The 20,632-nt window shown below is 37.0% G+C and overlaps 1 protein-coding gene and 1 pseudogene across 2 annotated transcripts; one reads left to right on the forward strand and one right to left on the reverse strand.

Annotated features, from left to right (window-relative positions):
* Positions 1-2,205: 2,205 nt before the first annotated feature.
* On the reverse strand, positions 2,206-8,168 carry LOC137712406 (transcription initiation factor TFIID subunit 2-like; annotated as a pseudogene). The gene is made up of 13 exons (XR_015955859.1): positions 8,054-8,168; positions 7,479-7,801; positions 6,692-6,837; positions 6,411-6,602; positions 5,743-5,797; positions 5,045-5,254; positions 4,664-4,753; positions 4,242-4,300; positions 4,065-4,155; positions 3,817-3,982; positions 3,529-3,723; positions 3,384-3,440; positions 2,206-3,307 (listed from the first exon to the last, which is right to left on the reverse strand). The product of XR_015955859.1 is annotated as a transcription initiation factor TFIID subunit 2-like (transcript).
* A 1,254-nt stretch (positions 8,169-9,422) lies between these two features.
* Positions 9,423-15,196, forward strand: LOC137712843 (uncharacterized). Its single transcript, XM_068452015.2, has 10 exons — positions 9,423-9,713; positions 9,835-9,957; positions 10,824-10,944; positions 12,201-12,326; positions 12,530-12,639; positions 12,729-12,915; positions 13,452-13,655; positions 13,804-14,040; positions 14,142-14,331; positions 14,621-15,196. The coding sequence occupies exons 1-10, from the start codon at positions 9,691-9,693 to the stop codon at positions 14,710-14,712; spliced, it is 1,413 nt and encodes a 470-aa protein (XP_068308116.2). The 5' UTR covers positions 9,423-9,690; the 3' UTR covers positions 14,713-15,196.
* The last annotated feature ends 5,436 nt before the right edge of the window (positions 15,197-20,632 follow it).

Here is a 20,632-nt window from a genome sequence, read left to right on the forward strand (position 1 = left end):
AATCTTGCATTTGTTAATACACAAAACAGAAACACAACTTGTAAGAACAAACCACCACAAAGCCTGATGCAATCAATTACAGTCTTCAACGAACCATAAAGCATGGCCATACTCACCATGCAAGGGTAAAGGCAGTCCATGGTTTTCGCCTGGCATGTGGCCGTGGGGGACCCCTCGTGGCTGTGCGCTGTGGCCTGTGCCTGTGGGTGAGAGACAGACTCGATAAGAGTAGCTTAGCTCCTCTTTTCTTGCTTATTTCTTTCTCTCTGCCTTCTCCCACAAGTAAGATCCGTGAGAGATCCACGACAGCAACATATAATTTTATACTGGTTTGATACTGAAGTGCTTTTATAAAAAATGAGTATAAAAAAAAAACTGAGTTCAAAAAGGTATTTGGTAAATACTTAAAAACAGCTTATTTTCATAATTTTGGATGAAAATAAGCTGAAAACATGAAATATAAAAAATAAGCTTATTCTCACGGTACAGCAAAAACAGTTTTTTTTTTTCAAAACACAGTAATATCAAACCAGCCCTTTGACTGAATAGTGCCATTCATATATTTAGCTGCACACCCCTAGCTACTTCCCCTCTGAAAACCTAAAAACCTTCATCTTCCTAACCCTAGGCAATAGTAACCCAACCCCCAGCCTCAAAGGAGAAACAAAATAGAAATGCCATCGAAAATTGAAAAATTAGGGTAAACATATGAGGCGCGAGAACATGAAGTTCATACTTATGACTTGTTTGCGATTGCTTAAAGTGTTTTATAACAATCTTACAAGGTTTTTTATTATGTTTAACAACAAATTCAAAATTATTTTTAGTCATAGAAGCAGTTTATAGAAAAACGATACTGAAATAAACCTTTAACACAATAAACTTTCCTCAAGGCTACGTTTGGTAGGAGGGAAACAGAGCTTGGTAAAAGGAAAGTGTTGCCTTTCCTATGTTTGGCAAGTCAAATGATTTTTTTTTGTTGGGGGGGGGGGGGGGGGGGGGGGGGGGGGGGGGGGGAAGAGCGGGGTGGGGGAAGTGAATCCCTCCACCCTAACGTACGTTAATTACCATTTTAATGACAAACTTGTCCTTATTAACAATTTTTTTTTTTGATATCCCAAAAATGATAGTTCCTGCCTACTTTTCCATTGTTACCAAACATGCACTAGCGGATCCATAAAGGGCTTTGGAGGGTCTCGGGACCCTTAGGAAGCTTGAAGAAACACTTGTGATCGACTTTCAGGACCCTCTAACAATTTGAGCAGGTGCAGTGGAGAGCCTTATTGCCTCAATGGATATGCAAGCAGCAGTGCTTATTACAAAGAAGAAGAAGAGATTTTTAATTTTTGTTTTAAAAGACCTAGCCAAAACAACAACATTTTTTAGTCAGGTCATTATAAAAAATTTTAAAACTAAAATATCTCTGTTTTTTTTTTCTACAGAGCTCAAGAACCCCGATCTTTTCCAGTATCCCCAAATTATATTTAAGAATTCCCAGCCCCAATCATCACAATCTTCCAACTTTAAACCCAAGTTATCATATTCCCCACCACCATTTGCTGTTCCACCACCCTTAGTTGCCTAATTTTATTTCTTCCAAATTCATATAAGCTTTTTAATCCTAGACTGTAGTCCCAACTCCCAATTAATAATATATATGTATAGTAACAAATTTTATCTTTGTAGAGTCACTAATTGCATTATGTTGCTGAGGAGAATTTGTTGGTTTTATTACCTTTGAGATTAATCTTGATTTATTCAATGAACCAAAATCAATAGAAAATAGTGATATGGAACCAAATTCTTTTTTTTTTTTTTTTTTTAATTTTTATGTTGAGACCTCCCGATCTTGAAATCCTGGATCCACCACTGCAAACATGTTAAGGAAATTTTGCATTCCGTCCCCCTAGAAAAATTCTATGAATTCATTTTCACATACCAAATGCAGCTCACCTGTTGAAAGAGCATACTCCATGAGCCCAATAAGAAAACCACCACTCTAATAACTGTAAACAGCACCTAGGTTTAGCACCCCTAAGCATTAAGCGCACCTTTCCCACTTTCAAAATCTATTGACATTGAGGTGTATCCGATTGAGATTTAATTTTTTAAATTCTTGACTAAGAACGAAAATTAGAATATTACTTGTACACCATTGTGTGCATTGAAAAGCCGAGCAAACTGATTGGGGGGACGCAAAGTAAATAACAACAACAAATCCTTATCTCATAAATGACATCGACAGATGCACACATGAGAAAATAAATAGTTACAATTACATTATTAAAAGAATTAACTTCGCAAAAATTAAATTAAAGGCAGTAAAAATAAAAACAAAATTGTAAAGAATATTAATTCTAGTGTCAGCTAGTCTCCCATTTACCACTATACACACCTAAACCACTGCCTTGCCGGATACAAAACAAACTACGATACAAAAATTTAAAACAACCACCCTCGCCGGTTTCGAAAATTTACGATGAGGGAAAACCACCCTCGTCACGGATTGTTCAGTGTTCGGATCTTTGTTTTAATACGAAACTTCGGAGTGGCGGAAGTAGTACCTTCGGATGGCGCAGGCCTGGTGGTTTCAACCCCTGTGATCACTAACTTGTTGGATCCACTGGGCTCGACCAGTTTGAGTTGCACAGTTGCGGACTTGGTAACTCCGCGGAAGGTACTTTCGCGCGCTCATTCAACAGCTTCGCCATTTCTTTCTCCTTCTGCTTCTTCACCTTCTTTATACGCTTCCGCTCCAAATACTCAGGATCATCTCGGTGGCCCTTATGGCCATCCCTCTTTCATTTCTCGTCTTTCTTTTTCTCCTTCTCTTTCCCGCGAGGAAGAGAATCCAACATTCCAGCTGAACCACCAATAATATCGTTCCTAGGAACCGAAAGAGCTTGGAGACTTGCATACTTCTGTACTTCTGCATCTCGGTTATCTTGGATAAGGCTAGGTGATGGATCTTCGGGCCGAGGCAGCGCAGAAACTTTGCTAGAAACGGCAGTGCATTGTAATTCCTTTCCTCTATCATCCACATCACTAGCAAGTTTTGCGCTACCAATGCTGGCAGTCATCCGGGATCCAAGATCAAGCCAAGTGTTAACTTCCTCGAGATTTTGATTGCTAGGGCTCACAACAGAAGGTTCTGAAACCGCTAAGCCATCAAAACTACCAATCGGAGGTTCTGGAGCACCAAAACCACCAATGGAAGGTTCTGGATCACCAAGACCACCACTGGGAAGTTCTGGAGCACCAAAACCATCAGTTGTAGGTTCTGGAGCACCCAAATCGTTCTTGGAAGCTGCTGGAAGTTTCAGGAACAGTTAAATCACCATGTGAAAGGTTTGGAGCTTCGGAAGGTGGTTCCACATATTTACTTTCTGGGATGAAAGCAGCAAAGATGTTTTTCTGCTCTCGGAAGCTTTCCGCTTCACCTAAATGAAATGGTTTATGATCAGTAATCATAATCAAGTAAAAACTTTTCTGTATGTAAAAACAGCAAAAGAATAAATAGGGGAAAACGGTGTTCCGACCTTCCTGCAAGGATTTGTAGGATGCAGAATAAGTGATGACGAAGAAAGATATTATTAAAAGCCATCTGGCCTTCAAGTAGACGAAGCAAAGCCACAAGAGTTTCGCTCCTGATGTTGTCGGCAAGATCAGATCCACCTCTAATCTGGCATAACCTCATAGCATGCACGGCCAGCTTCACCTGCCCTGCAATCAAGAAATATATACAATAATGAAAATGCACCCTGGTAATGAAGCAATGAGATTTCCAACATTCACGGGGAAAGTAGTGACAAGAACCTCTGAAGGACATCTCTTCATCTAAATATTTGATAAACAGTTGCAAAGCTGCATCAATGCCTTTGCAATGGAATTCAAAATCAAGGAGTGCTCTGCTTGCTTCAGCCCGAACTTGCCATTCAGCTTTGATATCCCAAAAGGGTTTTACAAGTTCAAACACGCGATCCTGTAGCAAGTCAAAGAGCTAGATGAAGTCCCCAACACTACATGTAGTTTAAAAAGCAAAGCATAGGTGAGAAATTACTCACCAGAGGAACAAATCCCAACAGTTTTAGGGCAACCTGAGTCAGGGCCCTAATACAGCCGACTGACAAGATACCATTGTAGCTAGGCATCAACCTGCAACATGCCACTTATAGAGACAATCAATTAAATCTATTACTTGATATAAAACATTGACTTCAGTATGAAATGAGTTAACACACCTGTCAAATTGCAAGAGGTGATCAATGCGCTTTAGAAGAGACGATAACAGGAGAATACTCTGAAATGGAATAAAGGGATCACATGATTATGAACTTCATATTTGACAATTATGGGGTTATCCAATGTGATACCCACGTAAAAAATTGGATGACATATTTTTTTTTCAGAGGTTATACAGTTATACCCTTGAGAGTCCGGGGTAAAAACAGTATTCATGTAAAAGCAACTCCGAAATGGATTACACCAGGACAGAAGTGCATATTACATAGGCCTATTTAATATAGTCTTACGTAGGCTAATCCAAAATCTAGTCTTACGTGCTTCTTAAGGTAAACCAACGCATTGTTCATCATAGGCTCGTAGCCAAAGACAGACATGGAAGCCTCAACAGAACCACCGAGAATTATCTTATAAAACAAACCTGTTGCCCGATTTCAAGTTCTCCAACAGACTTGATTAATGCAGCAAGCCAGAAGACATCAGAGTAAGGGTTCCCATTGTTGTCATTGTACTGTCACAAAGTTAAAGACAACATTTAGAATTGATGTTCAGAGTGTGGCCTCAGGGGAAGTTCAAACTTCAAATCAGATTAATATACAAAATCCAGATTGTTTACTGTTAGACAATGGTCAAGCACAGCACAGAATCAAGACAATAATTTTGCACAACTATTTCTTTAGCTCTCAAGTTTAGAAAGTCCTATCTGTAGGACTAAATCTAGGCCAACTGAAAAATATTGTTATTCTTGTCACCATAACTTTTTCAGTTGATGCTATATGAGAAATGTCCACGACAATACTACCTTCAAAAGTTGTAAAACAAACTCCACAGCCTCCCTTGGACTTTTCTTGTCTGCAGCTCTGACCATAGCAATAGCATGAGGAATGGCCTGCAAGATATTATAAAAACAATATAATATACAGATGGTTCTTGACAGATGAAATACATGACCATCATTAAACATGATGGTGATGTTGATGATATAAGTAGCATGATACAACCATAGATTTAACTATCAAACACATGAATGACACTAGTTGAATGTGTTCAGGACAGCTAATCCAGAACTCAGATGCATATGATATCAGTATCACTATGCCTATGTCAGGAAAAACTGAGATCCAAAACACCAAAATAAGACTGTACTACAGGTGAGAGTGAAGGTAGAACGTTACGTATCATAAAGGCACATAAAATGAAATTACTCGACAATTTTGTGTTAAGTAAAGGAAGGCTACCAACAGAAGCATTTTATTGCAACTTCCTTGAAACAACAGGTGATACTTAAGTACTCAGAAATGTCATGGAAGTCATTTGGCCTGGCAATATTAACAAGAAAAATCTTTGTTAAATGGTGTTGTTAACGGAAGCTCTCAACCACTTGGAGTTCAAACACATATGTACAGAACATACTTGGGGAGTCCGATGTTTGCATCAACTTTTATAAAATTTCACTAAATGGAGTAGGCCAGCCCAATCAGTATCCTGCAAGACAATAACATCATTCTGAACATGCCAACATAAAAGTTGAAGTCTCAAGACACAGATATAAACACTAAACAAAGAATTGCAATGCAAATATAAAAGCTACTGTTGAAGCGAAGATTATCAAAAGCACTGAGTCAACAAATCAATTTCAATAGTTGAAGAAAATTCTCACTTCAGTTGGGTAAGATACTAAAGAACCACCCAAAAACCCTTGCAGATGTTAAATTGTTAAGGGAAGCTGATTATTATAACCAAATTGGCAATAAACTAGAAGTTCAATTAGAAAGTGGCTATTACAAAAAGCATAAAAATTAGTTTAGACTACTAAGTTCTGAAAATTGTTAAAGGTCCACTCAACAGAGCGTTGATCAAGTTAGATGCCTGCAGTGAGCGTGGATCAAACATGTGACTTTAGATCTTCAGTCTGATGCTCTCCCAATTGAGCTATCCCCGCAAATAATGCACCAACCAGGAATCGAATCCTGGTTTATATCATGGCAAGGAATTAATCACACAAAGTGGTAATTACTTACTGAATAACTCTTTCTTTTTGTGACAAATTTCCTTACTTTTCTGTGAGAAGTATTTACTTCAAACATTATTTTTCTATTGTTTGCTAACTACTGTTTTAAGGGATAAAAATCACAGAATATGCCTCTTAAGTTCAGATTTTATTCTGCTATACTTTTGTCATACAATTACATTTTACACACTGGTTATTGTACTCATCACAGGCATATGCACTTCTGTCATGAAAAATACACAATATGTTGGCACTTAAACATGAATAGATTCGTGTTCTATCGTTGATCTCACCTGGTTTAGTGCTAACAGCCACAAGATTTTGTGCAACAGTGAACTCCAGATCATAGCTGAACATGTAATAGTCATTATGAATAAGCGAGTGTTGTCAATAATACGCAAAACTACCAAAAGAATAGCACAATTAGACAATTAGTACCAACAACTTTGTGAATTGACATCTATACAAGGGAACCAGCACCGTGCACGTCGTATCTGGTTATCAGTATGTAGAACAGCATCATGAAAACAAATTCCTGTCTCTGCTTTTTCTACCCAATAATCAATACGAACTAATCTCGCATTCTGAACCAACACCAAACTACATGAGAAGCCATAGACAAGATAAACAGTCACAACACACCACGCCAACCAAACCCTCCAGAAAATGACCAGCTCTGATACTGATCGTTTCCTAATAACTATTGGAATAAAATCAACATTCACCGTCTATTAAGCTATGAACACACACCAGAAAGATTCTACATAGGGCAGGGAAACAAAGATCTGAAACATACGCAAGTAATTGTTTTTATTTCTTTTTCAGTCAATACGTACAAGTATAAATGCTTAAACGCATATGGGCCTGCGTAATGATCCCTGCCAGCTAAATTCAATACAAAAAACGAAATGTAATGCCACCAAAACCATTTACATTGATTAATCGTGAACTCTAAAATCCCACCACGAAAATTCTAGAAAATTGCAGGGCAACAAAAATCTGAACCATACACAAGTAAGTCTTTTTTCTTCTTTTTCAGTCAATATGTACAAGTATAAATGCATAAACGTGTAAGTCCATATGCGCATACATAATAATCCCTACCAGCTAAATTCGATACAAAACACAAAAATTAATGCCATCCTAACCATTAACATTGATCAATCCTGAACTACGAAAACCCGCCACATATTTTCAACTCACAACTCCAAAAATAAACCATAACCTGCTTGACTTCTCCAGAAGAACGCTGCACCTCATTATCCCCAACCAGTTGCTCCTGCAGTCACTTCCGGCCTTGAAAGCCTTACAGCAATTGATCAGTAAATTCGGGACCAGCTCTCTCTCAGGAGCCGATATATATGTTGACCCAGCCGCATTGGCAGCGGAGCTTGGCGACGTGACCCAGCTCCAGCTCCTCTCGCTCTCCTCATCTTTATGATTACTCTGTCTGCCCTCCGTCGACTGAAACACTCTCAATCCCCAAATTCTCTGCGTGTAACTCCACAATTCCAATTTCTGGGACCACAATCTTCAACTCAAGTGTACCTACAATCCCATCAAAATTGAACAAAATTAAGCAACTTTAACAGTAAGCATGCAGAATCACAACAATTTCTGGCTCCCAAAGCTGCTTATCTACAATCAAGTTTTACCAAAACAATGCCCACTTCACAATTTCCCCGAATCTCAAAACCCAATCGAATTTCCCCAAAATTGATAGAGATTCGTCACGAATTCAGTGAACATGCAACAGTGTGTTCTTCCTTGTCTCTGTGTTAATGGAGGGTAGGGACGAACCCGTAAATGCGACGCTTATCGACGTCGATGGAGAGGTAGGCTTCTGGTGGCAGCCGACGGGCCCGCAGTTGTCGGGCTTGGCGTCTTCGTTCTTGGGCTTTCGAGGCTTCGCCATAGAAGTAAGGGAAGCCTAGTGAGAGAAAGTTAGAGAGAGAAGGATCGTTAGGAGCTAGACCACTGCACTTTTCTTCTCGTCAGAACCGTACACGTGTTCTCGATACTGATCTAACGGCTGATGAAAGATCTTTGTTGAATTCAAAGTGTGCTCCAGATTGTAAGTGTGGGACCCTTGGGATGACAAAACTATTTATTTAAATTGCATTGCGTCACATCATACAATCGAAAGAAGCCTAATTTGTTATGTGAGGTCTATAAAGTTTGGAAATTATGAATTGCCCATATGTTTCATCTTATATGCTTAATTTACCACTTGTGGTGGCGGATCATACTTTTTAGGCTTATTTTTTGCAATGGCCATTATACTCTTTGCCGATTGTGTCTCACTTACCGCATATACTCTTGTTTCGCGTTTCAGTTTACCCTATTTTGTCAATTTCTTTAACAAAATTATTAAATAGTTGACATAGCGTGGACATTATGATAAATTTCATCTTATATGCTTGACATGATAGTGGATTGTACTTTTTAAGGCTCCTACTTGTAGTGTACATTTTTTAAAGTACTATGAATCAATACTTAAACCAAACGACATTTGAATTAGCAACTTAAAAGGCATATTCATTTTATAGAAAATGAATATAATTCCCATTTATGTAGATAGTGTCTTAGATTGAAATCTCTCGCTATTATAGCAAGTTAAGTGATTCAAAACAAAAAAACTCTTTAAGTTTCATTGTTTCAATTATTATATCTATAATGATCTCAAACTCTTTTACGAATAGGAGAAATGTAGTATCTACATGACGTATATTATCAATTATCAACAACTCTCAAAGCACAAAATTTGTCTCAAAGCCTTAATGCCAATTAGAACACTTATAGAGCTTCATTGTCACTCACTTTCAAATCTTTCTTATGAATCGAGAAAGATGTTAGTCGTGTCAGAGGCAAAAGCTGGCAAAGTTTATCATTCAATCACATAGGGCTCACTAAATGAAAAGACATCACCCAAACAAGTGGTAGAAATTTACGAACAATAAATAAATAATGTGAACGCTGACGCGCTACAACATACATATTTAACATATATATATATATATATATATATATATATATATAATTTACTAGTCAATCAAACAAATATTTTACTACTATCAACATTACTCGAAAGATGTTCCAATTTCAAATTCTCCTACCATGAATTTACGAAAGTAAATGAACAAAATCCATGGTTTGGATCATTGGATGTGGGTTGTATTACAATAGTTCAAAAACCTGCCGACCGTATTCGTGAATCGCATATTCTCAAAGGCCTTTTAAGAAAATTCAACTGCATAAGGCATTACCGTAGGTCCCTCCATAACCTACCAGAGAGCTTCAGACCTCTCTCGCTCTCTCTCTCTTCCAAGCAGTAGCCCAACTGAACCCGCGCGCACAGCAGAGGCAGAGGGAGAGGGAGAAGGAGAGGGAGAATTATTCAAAATCGAATCAAATTCGCCGAAATTGATTAGTGGACGATGAGCATCGAGCCGTTTAACAAGTACTCTTCAACCCCCCTAGGGTTTCTGTGATTAATTCGATCAATTTGCAATCGCATGAAAACTACAGAAATTTAAATGACGGTTTTTATTATCTTTTTGGTGTTTCCAATCGGAATTCAGGTTGGTGAAGCTTACAGCGAGGGCGTTCTACGATGACATACCGGCGAAAGGGGAGAATCAGCCCAAGACCGGCCGGAGCGATAATCGGGGGATTGCGGTGGTGGTGCTCGATGCTCTGTCGAGGTTTGTGAAGTTGATTGTATTTTTTTTGGATAAAGGAAGCGTTTTTAGATTGAAAGATGAAATTTTTAATTTGATGAAAACCCGAAATCGTAGAAATGTGGAGTGTGAGAGTATTGGTAACTACGATTATTGAATGAGTAAATTGAGAGGGGAAATGTGAATTGGGGATGGTGAAGTGAGCTATGAGCAACTACTTTGGTTGAATTTGTGTGTGAATTTGATTACTTGATCATGCCAAATGCCACGGGCTCGTATTGTAGGAATCATTTTTGCTTATTAATGCTTTTGCTAGTAGTACTTTACTATATACATGCCGAAATCTTTATTAAAAATCCAAGTGCTTCCTTGAAAAGCACTCGCAAATGCTTGGTGTTTCTTGCTTTCCAGAAAGCGCTTCCATGACTCATAAACATTTTTTTCCTGTCAAACATAGGCATGTTTGGGATTTCTTCTAGAAGCACTAACAGTGAATCTTGACAACCAACAGCGCTTCTCACTACGTTTGGTGGAAAAAAACTTAAAAGCTCTTTTGGGTTGTAGAAGTGATTTTCCAAGAAGCACTTGAATTTTTAAACTTTTGAGCAAAAGCACTTGTGAACAGAATTGCTTCCTACAAAAGCAGCCCCAAATGAGTTCGTAGTCAGAAGTACCTTTGGTTATCTAAAAACACGTTAGTTATTCTGGTCCAGAAGCAATCCCAAACGGGCCCTACAAACTTAGCATTAGACTTTGCTATGCGGATTTTTATTGTGTATTACCTGGGTGATTCTGTGTATGTGTATGTGTGTGTGAGGGTGAAGGTGCTCAAGATTTTTTAGTTTGTCATTTGTTTGCTTGTGAGTAATGTTTAGATTTTTTCATGCCAGACGACAATGGGTAAGAGAAGAAGATTTGGCAAAGGACTTGAAACTGCACTCGAAGCAACTTCGTCGTACTTTGCGATTCTTTGAGGAGGAAAAACTGGTCACCAGAGATCATAGGAGAGAGGTCATTTGTTTGATCTTAGTTATTGTGTTTTATTTGGTTTGGTCCATCTGATGAGTTTTATGTATCATTCTGATTCATTTTGTGATTATTAATATATGAAAACAAAGAGAAGTTTCTTGCAAGAAACGTGCTTGAAAGGTTAAACCAAGAATGATATTAACAATGTAGGTATCTGTATTTTTTAGATATCTGTCACTTGTAAGTGATCCTAGTGCTCAATCTAGTTTGTAACATTAGTCATTTCAAATAGAAATAGAATAAACCAAGATTTTGTAAAGCAATGGTGGAGCTTCGAGGCCCCTCGGTCCAAATTATCTAATGGCTTTAAGGGTTTGCTGATTATATGTGAATGGTCTTAGGCTCTTAGCTGTTACTTCGGCCCAACCATATGATAAAAGCATAAGGAGGGATCCAAGTCCAATCCATGTGACTAGAACAGTGACCAGATAAACTCTGAAATGACATCTCTTAAAATATGAGGTACAAGAGAAAGAGATAAACACCAGTGTGCGCACGTGTGTGTCGAAGAGAATTTCCTTTCTTGAATTCCAGAAGCTAAGAAGAAAGGCCCTTGTATAAACGAGTCAAAAAAGAACTGGTTGTATTGTTTTTTTTCTGAAAGAACTAGACTGCATTTGATTCACCTGAGGCAGGTCAACCTGGGTGTACCAGGCTATTGTAGTCTTCAGATAAAGGGTTTAATCAGGTTTATAGGGACCAATTATACCATGCCTTACCAGGTTCAGAAAAAGTAATTAGATATGGTTGTGAAGGCAGGGAATCAATTTTTTCACTGACAACATGCTTAAACCTGCAAGAACACCTTGTTATTAGCACTTCTTCATTATACACTATCTTATAAAAATAAAATTTACTCTGTATTTATGTTAGGTTCTTGTTTTACACTATTTTTTGATATATTGGACAATCAGGGTCTTTTGGCACCTTTAATCTTATGTTTGAAGATGTAATGAGGGATTGCTTTTTGAAGTTTCATTTTAGGTTATACTAGATGATTATCTCGTTCCAATTAAGTTTCATAGTTCGTGCTAGTTCGTGCATTGTGGTTGTTCTAGTAGTCCATCGTGCTTTATTTGATGAATTAATCTTTCCCTTAGATATAAAGGATGAAGTCTAGTAATTTGTATGGAACAAATCTTGCTCCTTTTTGCTGTTGATTGATATGGATTAACAAGCCAGCCAATGTGGATAGTAATCCTTTATGTATTATTTTCATTATATCAAAAATTTTGCAGACAGCTAAGGGTGCGAAGATGCATAATGCTGCTGTCGCTGCCACAGGAGATGGGCCACCTGTAAAAGAAGGGGAAGAGAAAGTTAAGATGCACACTCACTCTTACTGCTGTCTGGACTATGCACAGGTTGCTTTTGTATATTTTGTGTGTATATATATCTATTTGTTTTAGTTATGTAATTGTAAAAAAAAAATTAGGTCAATAACTAGGTGGTGAGTGAACTGATGTTGGTAGTTTTGCTGGTTTGACTTGATTGAATAATTTCTCAGTTGTTGATAAAATATTGGCTTCTATTTTTTGGTTAAGGCCTAAACTAGAATGTGTTTCAGATATACGATGTAGTAAGGTACAGACTGCACCGTTTGCGGAAAAAACTAAAAGATGAGTTGGAGGACAAGAACACAGTTCAGGAATATGTATGCCCTAACTGTGGGAAAAGGTCTCAACTGTTTCTTCTTTTTCCTGTGTGTTTCTTTGTGTGTTCCTCATTTTGATACATGAATTATGCCTGCAAGCACAAATATTTAGATACAACGCTTTAGATGCTCTGCAACTGGTTTCTATGGAGGATGAGTACTTCCATTGTGAAAATTGTAATGGAGAACTTGTGGCTGAGAGTGACAAGCTAGCTTCGCAAGAAGTGGTAGGAGATGGAGATGACAATGCAAGGAGGCGGCGGCGTGAAAAATTAAAAGACTTACTTCAAAAGATGGAGGTTTGTTTGGCTTTTGCTTTGTTGTTTCTTATAGTAAAATGTCTTATAATTTTATGGTTTTCATTTCTTTTTCTTGATTTTTATATGTTTTTGTCTTATGACATACATTGGTGGATATGAAAAATGCAAGGGAACATTTATACGGGTTAATAATCTGATGTTCATGGCTAATTTACCTCATGGTTTTGGTGGTCAAAGTTCAAGAAATTTATTTTCTGAGGGTTGTTGCAAGGTCTTGTCCTAAGTGTTTTGTATGTCTCTACTTCATTCTATTATTGTAATCTCTTGGCATGCGTAGGGTTTTATTCATTCTTTGCATTTGTAAACTCTGAATACGCGGGTCTTCAACTGGGCAACTATTGATTGCTAATTCTATACTATTATGCTAGCATTACCACTCCTTATTGTTTGTGTTTATGCTTCTGCATCATTCAAGTTAACGTTTAACATAAATTGTTGCACTTAATCGTATTTGTGTATTCTACAGTTCTACTGTTGTCATTCTTCTATGAGTTAATTAAATGAAATGAATGCAGGTACAGCTGAAGCCTCTAATGGAACAAATTAATAGAGTTAAAGACTTATCTCCTCCTGAATTTGGAAGTCTCCAAGCTTGGGAAGCACGAGCTAGTGCTGCCAGACGTGCAGAGAATGGTGAGTCTAGTGCCATGGATCCCTCCAAATCTTCGCATGGGATGGGATACGGTGGAACGCCAATGCCCTTTCTTGGAGATACAAAGGTAACTCTTGTCCCCCCTCCCTCCAAACTTCCAATCATGTCTATCAGCCTTGAGGTGTGTTTGGGATAACTATTTTTGATTTGGCAGTAATGATTATATGGTAAAAATATAATCAACTGTAAGTATTTGAAATATCTTCGGTTTGCAGGTTGAAGTTGATTTCTCTGGGGTTGAAGGAAAGGGCAAGGATATAAAATCTGAAGCTGATGGTACAAGCCTGAAAGTTTTGCCACCTTGGATGATCAAGCAAGGCATGACCCTTACGAAAGAACAACGTGGAGAGGTCAAACAGGAGCAAAAGATGGATGGCAGTGGAAGTGTAGCACCTCCAGAGTTCTCAGAAGACAAAAAATTCAGTACTGAAAATAATGAGAAAAATATACAGGTCTGCAATAATTTCTTGCTTTGAGATCCCCCTTCAAAATAAATAAACAAATTAATTAAAATTTTGAGTTAATACGTAATTGTATCCTCATTGTTTTACAGGATGAGTATTTAAAAGCATATTATGCTGCTCTAATAAAAAGACAGCAAGAAGAAGAAGCAAAGAAAGAACAGGAAACACGCATCTCTGATGGTCCCTCTGCAGTGTCTCCTAATCGTCAGGTTGGCATGAAGTCAAAGCGCGAGGATGAAGGAGAAGATAACGTAGACTGGGAAGAGGCTCCAGTTACAGGTAAATGTTATTATTTGGCAATCAGTGTTCAATTTCCGATTGTTCTTCAATTTGTATTCCCGTCCCCTAGTTAATGTTGACGAACAATGAGAATGGCACTCGATGGTCACTTATAGGCAGCCAATACATGTGTCGATTTATTTTGTGGTCATATTCAAGCTTTTGATTCGCAGTTTATTTCTATATAGAAGTTCAAATTTTGCAATGCATTGTCTTCATTGACGTGCTTGAATATTCCCATGCTGCACAGCTTTCTCGTTTTTACATCTTTTCTCCGTGCACGCTACAGGTAATGCAGAAAATTATAAGGTCAATGACTTGAACGTTGAAGCTGATGCTACAGCAGACGATGAGGACGATATAGACTGGGAGGAAGGCTAAGGAACATGACTCGAACGCCAAAGCTGATGCTATTGAGGATGATATAGCCAACGGTATGGATTTCGAGGATCTGAAAGGCTCGAAGTAACCAAAAGCAGCGCTTAGGTCTGCAGCGTTGGTGTAGTTTCCCTTGTCATGTGTATTAGGTGCAGTACTGCTGATTTTTACTTCGTCTTTGCTGGCAGATTTAGTGTGACAAATGCGAGAGTTCACATACTTTTGTTTGACTCATTGCCCTATGAAGGAATTTGTAAGCTGTGAAATTTATGTTCGTTTTGCTAGGATTTAGGACTAACTTTTGTAAATTTATTGAAAATATCGTCAGAGTTAAGTGAAATTTAGGGAAAATAGTAGACATTCTTGTGTTTTTTAAAGAGTTAATTACACTAGCACCTCTTGAGATTTGTTGAGTTTTCAAAAAATTCTCTTACGTTTGAGAGATTACACTCTCCCTCAAGCCTTTTATATAACCCCTTGAGTAAAATTCTGCTTATAGATTTGCTAATTTAACCCTATAATTTAGGAAAAGGTTAATTTTTTGTTAAATAAGAATTTTTTTTTATAAATATATAGAAAAAAGGATATCAAATTGAAACATTATGTATTAAGGAGTATTCTATCCACACATCTCATTTTATTTCTCACACCTTTGGATAATTTATGTATGTTGATCTTCTTCAATTCATTCGATCCGACAATCGAAAATTAAAAAGGTGTGTGAGAAGTAAAATGGGATGTGTGGATATCACACCTCTATATTAAAAGATAGAAAGTAAAAATCAAAATGTTAACCAGAGAGACGACATAGTTGTTTATCTCCCATTAATTTGGTTTCCGTTGGCGTTGACATATCCAACCAGGAGATGGATTTGGTGCCTCTACTGTTTTTGTGTAAGTTTAAGTAAATCGAATTCGAGATTCAATTTGGAGTTTTAGTAAATCGAATTCGAAGTTTAATTTGGATTTAATTTTCACGGATGACGAAGATAATTTATCTGTGATGAGAAATTGATAGGTAATTAAGAAATAAAGACACAGAGATGTTGGATGGATTTTTTTTTAGGAAACTTTAACGAAAAACTCCTGATACTGTTCATTTTAAAGAAAAATAATATTTTTACACTAAAAAATCAATTCTTGTACTATTCACTTTACCTTTTATTTTGTCCTTATCGTTAAAACTCAAAATTTTCAAATCATTTTCATTAAATTTTTTTTCATTTCTTTTAATTTTTAATTTGTGTGGTTTGAAGGAAAAGCATAGTTCACTGTCAGTGGGTAGCTTGCTTTTTAAAATTCAGTTTAAGTTGGTAATACCATTTTCCAAGTGCAGCGATCCTTGTAGGATCATTTTCTTGGAGATCATAGGAATCTCATGATCATGATCATTCATCTTATATTGTGTAGTTATAAATTATTTTAAAATTTAAAATTAAATATAAATAGTACCTAATAAAACTGATCGTACGATGTAGGATGAACGATTACGATTATGAAATCCTTAGGATCCTAGAAAAATGATTTGGCAAGTATCCTTTTTCCAATTTCCAATCTTTGAGATGGCCAACAACTTGTTTGAACTTTGTGATTTGAAAGGAAAATAGTGTTAAAAGTTAAAATAAAAAAAGGTTAGGATAAATTATATAAAACTACTGTAATTATAAGTCGAACCACAATTTTATACTTTATGTTTCAAAAAAATTAAATTATCATACATCATCTTACAAATTTGTTGCAATGTCAAACCTCCGTCTGTTTTTTGTTAATTTTTCTATTAAATGCGGTTGTGGCTTGAGACGGACCCACTCTTAATTGGATTAAAAAAATTAATTAAATATTCAAAAATAAAAATATTTAAATATTTAAATATTTTATTAAAGAAGTGAGACCCACCCCACCCCTGCAAACCCATCCCCTCACTCTTCTTCCCCAGCCCACCTATCTCCACCACCTCCGTTTCTTGGGCGAGCTTCCCAGTTGAATTGACGGCGAACTTTGGCGACAAGCATCGTTGCCAGCACCACCGTTCCACTGCTCTCGGTGCCACGAACAGGACCCACCTAGAGTTCACGCTGTTTGGCCGCCGTTCATGGTGGATCGAACGATGGAATTCCCGAGATTTTGACGCCGGCAACCTCGTCTTTGGAGAGGACGGTGAGGGTGCAGCGGTAGAGATTGGGGATAAATTTCTTTGGGTATTTTATTAGGGTTTCTGAGGGAGTGAGATTGACACTTGTGATTGGAAACAATTTTGTAACTTTGTATTGTAAACTAATCCGAGCGGTGGAAGACATTGAAATGGTTGGTAAAGCTTTAAGCTTTTTGGTGGCATGATAGAAAACCAAAAGCAATTTATCCCCATTTCGTACGGAATCCCAAGTGTCCCTAATCCCCATTGTTCCCATTTCCTACGTCTTCCTGCCTTCTATGCAATATGACCCGCTGGAAAAAAAAAAAAACAAAAAAAAAAAAAAAAAAAGAAAAGAAAGGACGAAGAGAAGGAGAAGGAGGAAGAAGAAGAGGAGCAAGAGTTGGAGGAGGAATTCTGGAGAAGATGGGTGGGGAAGATGGATTGGACGGACTGGGAAGATTTGAGCAGCGACGAAGGAATCGACAGACCGGCGGCCGAGATGGTCGACGGGGGAAGAAGGGTGAGGGGATTCTTTTGTAGGGGTGGGTCCACTTCATTAATAAAATATTTAAATAGTTTTAGTTTTAGTTTGTGGATAATAAATTGTTATTAGCAATTCAAAAATCTCATTTTACGCTTCAAAACTTTCTATATTAGGAAAGAAAAATACACTTGTGAGGAGTGTAAAATGAGATTTTTGGAGTGCCAATAACACTTCCTTTTGAATATTTAATTAATTTTTTTAATCTAACCGGACTAGAGAGTGAACCTACCTTAAGTCATGTCAGCATTTAACAAAAAAATTAAAAATAAAAAACTAACAAGGTCTAATATAGAAAATTTAAAATGTAAAATAAGATTTTTAGAGTATTAATAACAATTCCTTAAAAAAAATTGACCTTATTAATTGGTTCCTTGAACGCAAAGGAAGTTTCATTGGTAGAAGAATGCTCGACAATCCTGCCCCCCTCCCCGCATCTACTAGCCTTGCCTTACAAACCCATCTCTCTCTATCTCTCTCTCAAAATACCAGAAAATGATATAGTCAACCAGATTATCAAGCATTCGTACAATATACATTAGCATTTCTTATGCTGGATAGCTTTTTGGTTTACATTTTATAGCACATTTGAGCTGTCAAGCTTCAAAACCCTCACCATTCCTCTCTCTCTCTCTAAAACACAGAAAACCTAGCCACTTTATTCCTCAATTTTCAGATCAAATTCTCTATCTTCTTTTTTCCCCATGCACTACTCTCTAATTTTCATCCCCTCTCTCCCCTTCCATGGCTTCCAAGCTTCTTATTCCTCACCTTTTTAGTCTCATGCTTTGGCTCTCATTGCTCTTCTTGTCCGTCCACGGTTGGTTTCATCTCGTTTCCAAAAATAACAATAACCACATAAACCCTACGCAAGCAGCAGCATATCCTCTCAGCAGCTCCGATCGTCGTTACACTTTGAGCAACCGGAAAGTACTACTGGCTTCTAAATTCGACTTTTCCCCATTTGTCCACCGGCACCGGCATCATCAGAAGCATAATTCTCACAAACAAGTGCCTGTGCGGCCGGAGCCGGACCGAACGGAGATCGGCCGTGATGGTTCCGAAATGCGCATTGTTCCCACCGGTCCAAACCCGTTGCACCATTGATGACAAGGTTTTCTCATTTTTAGTTTTTTTTTTTTTTTTTTTCCACAAGCTTTTGTGTATTATTCATGAAATTGTAGTCAAATATTACTTCAAAAAGGAAAATAAATCTCATAATATCTAGTGAAATATTTCTGAATTTTTTTTTACTTGTATTATTTGTGAAAACTCCTCCAAATTATTCGAAAATTTTTCACCATTCATATGATCATCATGTGCATGTCTGACTGTAATGTGAACGAATACTTGTTTAACATTTTTTTTTTTTGAGCCAACCTTTGCATTATTTTGGTATTATTGAATGTTTTATTACCTAAATTTCAAAATTTACTACGAAGATTTCACCGTGGAACATGCTAACCATCATGAGTGATATAGTGATTGGTGAGAAATTTTAAATACGTATTCCATACGGCACGTTCTAAATTCAATTTCTAATACTGATGAAACACATGATGATGGCTAAAAAAAAGCTAAAATACTCTTTCCAACTACTAAAAAACTATACTGTCTTAACAAACCAACCAACTAGTCCTTTTTTAACAAGACAAAAAAAAACAATGCGCTGATCGACCGATCATTGAATATTCTGACCAGAAATAGAGGAAAGGTCAATCGATCTCACTCAAATACATGATTTCTTGGCTGTCTTTACTCTAATTAATAATTAATTTTAGGTATGCAAAATGAAAGCAACTAGAGTGGTTGTGAAGGCACGGCATGTCAATTTTCACGGCAATCAAAATATGAGCAACAGAAAGGAATTCATATTTTATTGTTGAGCTGTGCCATGAATCAGCACGATGAGACTTGAGACAGCATTTCGAAATTAAATATATAAATCAGATTTTAAATTTGCACTACCTGATGCATGGCTGATGCAAGGCTTACTAGAAAAGGTTGACTTAAGACACAAATTAATTTAAAGACTATAAATTTTGAAGAGTTGAGTTGACGGACGATCATGCATCCAACATCACTAGCTACAATCCTGAGTGTAGAATAATGATTTACGTGAAACGAAAACTCTAAAGTTTTTTTTTACTGAATAAGTGAAACGAGAACAATAAAGGTTTTTTTTTTACTGAATAATGACATCAAACACATGCCCAATATTGATTGGATCGTCAAACTTTCAGTTTCTGGGTAGGACCCTCTTGTTTTTGTGAGCTTTATGATCTTGATTCAAATTTTTCAACATGGGGTTTGGTATTTGAGAAGGAGGTCAAAATATGTTTAACGCACATGTCTTCTCCCATTAGACTTTGGCTTATTTGCGGCTAATCTGGAGTTCACACGTGATTAACGCTCATTTGGCTTTAGGACATCCAATGACCCATCCTTTGATCATGTGTGATATGAAAGTTTAAGTCAATGGTGATTTATACTGTTGTGTGAAATTAGAAAAAAGTAGCAAGTGTTCTTTTAGGTTGTGAATTAGGGGAGTGGGAATCTTGGAGATTCCCACATTTTAGTCATTCGTCGTGTATCGTGCGATAAAAAATTATTTGATTTTTTTTTATTTAAAATTAAACACAAATAGTATCTGACGAAAACTGATCGCACGATATATGATGAACAACTAGGATGTGGGGATCTCTAGGTTTCCTATAAAGTGGATCCGGAGAGGATCCTCTTCTCTTTTGGGTTGTGAATCCTTAATTTGAGTTCGAACTCCCACGAATACATTTCTTGGGATCATAGACTCTTCTCTCATCTTTAGTGACCATACCACCAAAGATGAGGGATATAATCTGAAATTAAGAAATGATTTATGTATACTTTATTTCTATTATAACTTATCCACTCCAATACCAGTAGCGAATCCCACCGACAAAAGTGCAGATAATAGAGTTTTGTTGCTTGTAATATTACATTTGTTGATTATATTATTGATGTTTTATATATGTATGTGAGCTCGATTTGTATTAGAAGAGTACTAGTGATCGGCAATGTGTAGAGTAAGATACATTCTTTTATGTTTCGTACATGATGAAGGCAGATTGTTTGCCCTTCTGTTTGGGTGCTCTTCTCATCCTCTTCTATTTGTACGGTCACGGTTAAGCCACATCAACATTTTATATTCCTATTGTTTTTTGTCTTATTATCTCTATAAAAAAAATCAATATAAAATGTTGACGTGG

Source organism: Pyrus communis, chromosome 14 (genome assembly GCF_041283825.1).
Source record: "Pyrus communis isolate YQ-2024b chromosome 14, ASM4128382v1, whole genome shotgun sequence".
Lineage (NCBI taxonomy): Eukaryota > Viridiplantae > Streptophyta > Magnoliopsida > Rosales > Rosaceae > Pyrus > Pyrus communis.